This window comes from Ptychodera flava, chromosome 2 (assembly GCF_041260155.1).
Source record: "Ptychodera flava strain L36383 chromosome 2, AS_Pfla_20210202, whole genome shotgun sequence".
Lineage (NCBI taxonomy): Eukaryota > Metazoa > Hemichordata > Enteropneusta > Ptychoderidae > Ptychodera > Ptychodera flava.
In genome coordinates, this window is record NC_091929.1 from 7,898,822 (window position 1) to 7,905,816 (window position 6,995).

Genomic DNA, 6,995 nt, shown 5'->3' on the forward strand with positions numbered 1-6,995 from the left:
AAATGTTTTGATACAGTACTGCTTTCAAGTTACGTGTAAAAACAACACTGTGGTACATTGTTGTTATACTAGGACGAGTTCGTAGCATATAGATGATAGTAGCTTGGTAAAAAGTGATTTTGGTACTAGGTGGTACTTTGGCTACGTGGCCTTGGACGAGGTAGTACTTGGGACGAGGTGGTTTTGGTAACTTGAAGAAGCTTTGTGTGCGACCTGGTTTTAGAACGAGTTGTCTGGACCCCACATATCTGGAATGACTATGAATACCATGTACCTGTAAAGCCTGTTTATCATACTCTCGTGTCATACGTTAATCTCGCATCTTCAACCCTTCGCACGAGAATTTGCTTTGGAAATTCCCATATCGTCATGCAGCGAGAAAGTGTTTACCAAAAGCTCTGCTGTGAGTGTGTCAGCAGAAATACAAGAGTGCACATCCCAAGAAATATCCAAGGTGAGATATTAATTCATTGAAAAAATACATTAACTGTGAGTTGATGTCACATACTCGTAAATTCTTCAATGTGCAGGACGTTATGTGTTACTTATACACCTGGAACATCTGGTAGTTATGGGAATAGCGCACCTTTACTCAGGCTTTGAACAAACGGGGTCCAGGTGAAAATATAAGATCCCATTATCCAATCATTGCAGTTACTGTTGTAAAACTAACAAACTGATTTATTGATATCTGTACGATTAATATTGTTATTATACCACTTTCTCGATATATATTGTTGAATTGTGCTTGGCAATGAAGGCATTAGACATCAACACTTTTACCTGCAGAGTTTGGTACATGTCAACAGGTTTGATTACCGTATGTAAGACTGAGCTGATAGGGATTTGGACCATTTTTGTCAGCAAGACCGTCTCTTGAAATTTGATGAGTTGTGACAAATACCGTTTCTCGCAATGGTGTTTTCATGCCAATATTTAAAGGTATAGCGATATTACAATGAGAAATAGGTCAGCTTTACTCGCTTTCTTTGTTCCGATACGGTGACCCGGTGACTACATTTTGTTATTCGTCTTTGTCTGAAATCACCAAGCAGCCAGTAGAACGTAGTAGCTTCTCTGGGTCACGATTTTAGAAGTTTGCCCTTGAAAGCTATTTAGAACATGACCTGCAACGCACTGCACGAGCCAAGGCGAAGTCTCATTGTTACCACTCCTGGTGTACGGCGCTAAGAACTATGTATAAAACGGCACAGAACGGACTGTGAAAAGGACCATTGTTATCTGCTTTCAGCGTCACAAATCTAAAACGGCATGTTAAATTAAAACGACTTTCAGATATAATAACAGAGAGTCAAGTATCGAAAGCACGAAGTAAACATTTCTTTTCCATTTTTTTCGTAAATAAAGGAAACATTCTGCCATTTTATCTTGAAATATAACATGGTGACACCTGGTCGACTTTTTAAAATATTTTTTTCTCTAAATAGCTTCATGTATTGAATTCCTCATCGTGAAAGTTTCCACAAAATGACAATGTTACTTTTTTTACAATGACGACATTTTCTTGCATTTCTACATGCCCTTTGATATAGTTTGCTCACTCCGGGCTACCCATGCATAGTCCTCTACCTTTATCGAAAGGCTTAGATATCAATATTTGCTAAAACGTCTATGAATGCAATTTGTGCAATAAAATTTTACAATATTTATAAAAAAATGTACAGAAAATTGAAATTCTCGATTTAAATTTGATTTTGCCTGATTAACTTGCTGATGTAGAATATGTGATATATATGTGCAAAGACGTCAACATAAAACATGTTTTTAATAATTCTTATTCAAATGGTCACTGTAGAGGATGTCCAATGGCATAAAATAAGATTTTCTTCATTCATTCATTCATTCATTCGCTCACTCACACTCTTTCTCTCTCACGCGCTCTCTCCCTCTCTCTCTCTCTCTCCCCCCTCTCTCTCTCTCTCTCTCTCTCTCTCTCTCTCTCTCTCTCTCTCTCTCTCTCTCTCTCTCTCTCTCTCTCTCTCTCTCTCTCTCTCTCTCTCTCTCTCAGAACAAACGTTCTCAAGATTACAAACTCATCATAATGCTGTTAAGTTTAGTGAATGCACATGACTATGTGAGTGTTAAGGTGAAATTCTTATTTCATATCAAGAGTTGCAAACACTAAATGTTACAGATATCGACCAACGTTTGAGAGAAGATGACTGGCATTGATCCGCTACGTAAGCTGTTTCGCCAGATATCGAAACAATTGACCAAGAGTGAAGTATCAGATTTGAAGGAATGCATAACAGCTGATCAAATTTCTGCCTCGACATTGGAATCACTTGACAAAGCCAGTGCCATCTTCATAGAGTTACAGAATAAAGGCCTGATAAAACATGGTGATCTTCAACTTCTGAAAGATTTATTGTCAGAAATTCAGCGCCATCCCCTCGTTGAAACTGTTGAACGGTTCGAACGTGAAAGAAAGACTGAACGTCACCAATTTGGAGGTGAGTGGTTGACCCATGAGTGAAGTAAAATCGTTTTTCAATACCAACACACAATTGAATCTCCAATGTGGGATTTCAGATACACAGTGAGGTTGAACATGTTGTATGTCGAATAATCTATAGAGAGGATTTTGATATCTGAAACAAACATTATAGCCAATAAAAATCATCTCAGATTTTCCGCATTGTGAGACCGAGGTGATAAGCTAAAATTTGCTAATGTTCAATATGCTGCGGTTGGATTCTTTACATCATTCACTAATACATAGAGAATTTCTGTACATATTTGGTGTTCCACATTTCACAAAGGAAACGGTATAAGTGAGTGGGTAAAATACGAAAATTTCACATTTTAATTAGGTAGAACGCGCCTCAAAGACAGTCGGACTCTCAACTTTTACAATATTATTTGGCCTACCACTTGTTTGGGCTCATTTTGAAGCTTATGGAATAAATAGAATTTTTCGTCGGCTTAGATTTGTAAAAAGTGGGATTTTTTAAACACAGGGATGACGTCATTTTGAATTTCAAAATTCAGTAACAAACATTACGTCATTCGCTTCTCTAGCACCAAACTTTGCACGGTGACCCCCGATTTTCAGTCTTAATTTTGAGATAGGATGGTTGAAAGTTTTCATGAGAAAAATTAGACCAAAAGTTAAAGTCTTTATTTTAAAGGCGCGAACTACCTTAATAGAAAGTGAGCAGGTCCCCAGTGAACCAATCAGTGACTTCGAAACAACTCTTGAAAGAATGATAAACTTACGTCTATAATAAAAGCAACAACAAAAAATAAGGAATATAAAAAAACATCATTTGTTCATTCCCCCGTTTTGGAGAGTACAATTTCTTCAATTTTTAGAGATTGACGTCATCTGTCTGTGACTATATATGGTTACGTTTTTCCTGTGTACGTTACAACTGTCACTCACGTCAATTTCGCTTTCGAACATCCCCTACTGAAAAGTCAATCGTGGTATGATCATAGACCCTAGAGCGTCTATGGCATGACGGACATATGCCCAAACATGAATGGATACTGTTAATAAATCATTTGAAAGAACGATAAACGAATCTCTAAACTGAAAATACGAAGGAATTCTATGACACAAAACTCTTTTTCTACTTCCTTACAAAACCAGTGAAGAATGTAATGACGTCATCAAGTGACTTTTCTTTTTTATCAATAGATTAGTAAACTATGTGGTTTTTTTTCCATTTGTAGGTACAAGTCGCAAAAGACGTAATGATGATGATGACGATTCTGACGATGATCGATGCCGATCAACCCCTAACAAAAAACTTCACAGGTATGGACTATCCTCTTTAATATGTACATATATTAATAATTATAAACTTCCATTATGTTTTTCACTAGTGTTGCCTGTAAATGGAAAGGAAAATATTAAAAAATATGCATATATTTAGGTATGTTTTTAATGATAATGTAAGCACTGTGAGGTACTAGATGGTTTCAATAACATAGCACAATTATGATATCGTGTTAGTCCATTTTCACCTCCGTCGTCAAAATATTTCAGACGTATTGATGATAATCTCTTCAACGTTTCTGTCTCTGCAGATTTTATGAAACTCTGCTGCCAGTATGGGCACAAAAGGTCAAGGATGAGAATCCGTGAGCAACGTTGTGACGCTTATCGCCCGACAAGTTATAACGGCTAATATTACAGGGTTATTCTGTTGTTTACCAAGGCTTGTTTCGGAATAACAGTACTCAGAGAGTAGGGACTGCTGTTATAGTATCACTATGAAAAACTGACAAGCTTATAAGCTTATGGACACATACTGCTGAAAATGGAACACATCAAGAAACGACGTGCAATCTCTGTTAGTTTGTTTGTTTTCTCCTTGAACAAATGATGATTTCAGCAATTCTGATCTGTGTGGAACAGTTGCCTGCCTTTCAAAACCGTTATATGCAGTCATCTATCTCTCTCTCTCTCTCTCTCTCTCTCTCTCTCTCTCTCTCTCTCTCTCTCTCTCTCTCTCTCTCTCTCTCTCTCTCTCTAAACGAATAATACAATTTCTGTGGCATTATTTTAGTAAACCAACACTATACATACCGTACAGCAATCGGATAAAGAAAATGTCAAACTTTAGACGCCAACGAAAACAAATGAATCAGATACTGTTTGAGGGGTGCGTATGGAGATATTAAACATCCACGGTAAAGTTGGCATATGATAGTGTTCTGCCCAACATTCCTTGAATATTACATTCCATGGCATTACTAAATGTTCAAGTTTCCTTCCCTTCGTGTGAAATGATTCACTCGTTATGTGTACGTGTTCATTGAATTAGGAAATAAAGAAAATTAAAAGAAAAGAAAGAAAAGAAAATAAGCACATGTGCTGTATGTTTGGACTCAGTGTACAGCTGAGAATATGTAGAAAGTAATTCATCTGGTCTATTAGGACTCACACCATAATGGTCTAACCCACTGTAAAAAGTAATATGAAGATCTTGAAGTTTGCTGCGCTGATATGAGAGTTGTACAGTTAGTCGGATAGAATCTATATCACGGTCGACCATTTAGATTCGTTTCATTGACGATGTACATATTCCATCGACCCAAATAATCCAAATAGATAACTATAGTAATGTATATTTTAAGAGATATAAGAAAGCGAAAACTTAATAAAAACGTGTAAATGACAGGGGCACACTGTACCTTGCATCTGGAGATAATATTTTCATCAAATCTACGCTAATTTGCATTCGTGGGGTACACTACCGCTCGCCCAGCTGTCTATTCATCTGCCTGAGTGTCTGGCGTGTCTGTCTGTCGGTCCATCCGTCTATAAATCTGTCTCACCACTTTAAACAGCTACAGGTAGATATGAATACAATTGCTTACCTACCTTTTAGCATTGTCGCAGTAGGCCAACTATTGAAAATACGTGACTTTCCGGTTACCCAACCTATCCTACGAAAAATCTTGCGACCGTAAACCGTTTTCCACATTTTTAAGAACCACGCATAGTTTTGCCAACTTGTACTGTTTTTGAAGGGTCGAACCACATTCTAAATAAAAATAAAAAAAGTTCTCGACCACCTGACCCTATTCCTTGAAGGATTGTTAACGGAAACAGGTATCTTTTGGCCTTCCGTGACTTCACTGCAGAAGTTCACACGGTTTTATTAGTACCAGAAAATCTATTTTTTGTATAATGACACAGATAAATTCAATGGTAGATACGGGGACATGTTTTAAAAGTATGAAACAACTGTTACGCAAATGATGCGTGGCAGTATTCCTAACTTTGATTTTATGCGGTAGCTTCACTGAGTTGTCATTGATTTTGACACTTCAGGGCCATGTTTGACGGGTGTAACATGCTAGCAGGGTCCGCTTACCCATTCCGGACACCTGGTACCGCCATTTATGATTGCATTCGTGGTTCAAGATGGTCCTTCATTATGTTGTAAATATGTTAGTTATGATAGTTTATACTCAAGGACCTGGTAATTTTTTACCCTGTATGATTTGGATTATGTTGCTTTTGTTTTGACGACATATTGGAAGCTGTCCAAAGGTCAGGACTGGTCAAGATGCATTAATACTAAAATAAACGCTACATCAGTGAAATGAGAGCAAAGATTTCTAAGATATGAAAATGTTGAAAAACGAGATAAATAACAAAAAGAATTTATTTACATTTAGGGCCTAGGGACAAAAATCCAGAATAGCGTGGATGGTTGAAGGGAGCTTGGAAGGAGTCGAACCCTCATAACCCTATTCCCGCAATAGATCCTTTACCGTTAAGGTACAAGCTGAAGTAACCATCCAACATGGCCAGCACGACAGGTGAAAGTGAATTACCATACATAAATCTCCAGCTCGTAAAACTGATGCAAATAACGAGGGATATTGTGCAATGGGTTGCAAGACCTACCGCAAGAGGGCGTTCTTTCACTACGTAATTGCTCTCTATTTTTCGCGGTGTTGCCTCCGACGGCACTATGGTACACTAGTACTCAACTGAAACGAAGATAAGCGCCGTGGATTTCAGACGCAGTGGAGAAAAAATTGTTGGTTCTAGGTAGAACGCGGCTCGAGGACAGATATTCGGACTCTCAAACTTTTACAATTCTTTTCTGATATACCACTTTTGGGGTTCATGCAAAAGCTCTGTGGTGTAAGAAAACTTTTCACCGGCTTAGTTTTTCGAAATTTGAAAATTTTATTTTTCTCCATAGAGTTAACACAGGGATGGCGGCCATTTTGAATTTCAACTATCCCTAAATCTTGAGTTATTTGTTACTCTAGTACCAAAGCACACATTTTATATTAAATCCTGGATAAACTACGCATCGGAGGGAAACCACGTATTCTCATGTCTCTGTTACGGAGACTGCATTTTTTTCAATGCGTATCGGATTACGCAGACATCAATTTACGTTGCATACTTCAGTGATTGCAGAAAACATACAAAACTTTTCAAATGGTCGGACATGGGCTGTCAACAACTGCGATCGTTCGGTACAACTGTGCATACT

At 37.7% G+C, this 6,995-nt stretch overlaps 1 protein-coding gene across 1 annotated transcript; it reads left to right on the forward strand.

Moving 5' to 3' along the window:
* Window positions 1–347: 347 nt before the first annotated feature.
* LOC139147052 (FAS-associated death domain protein-like) lies at window positions 348–5,154 on the forward strand. The gene is made up of 4 exons (XM_070717906.1): window positions 348–454; window positions 2,156–2,474; window positions 3,700–3,784; window positions 4,057–5,154. The coding sequence occupies exons 2-4, from the start codon at window positions 2,180–2,182 to the stop codon at window positions 4,112–4,114; spliced, it is 438 nt and encodes a 145-aa protein (XP_070574007.1). The 5' UTR covers window positions 348–454; window positions 2,156–2,179; the 3' UTR covers window positions 4,115–5,154.
* The last annotated feature ends 1,841 nt before the right edge of the window (window positions 5,155–6,995 follow it).

What these genes read in the sequence shown, in the direction of transcription:
- LOC139147052 (XM_070717906.1), top strand. Translation starts at nt 2,180, where the DNA reads ATGACTGGCATTGATCCGCTACGTAAGCTGTTTCGCCAGATATCGAAA. An exon ending in TGAACGTCACCAATTTGGAG is followed by an intron (nt 2,475 to 3,699) that starts GTGAGTGGTTGA and finishes TTCCATTTGTAG; the next exon opens with GTACAAGTCGCAAAAGACGT. An exon ending in CCTAACAAAAAACTTCACAG is followed by an intron (nt 3,785 to 4,056) that starts GTATGGACTATC and finishes CTGTCTCTGCAG; the next exon opens with ATTTTATGAAACTCTGCTGC.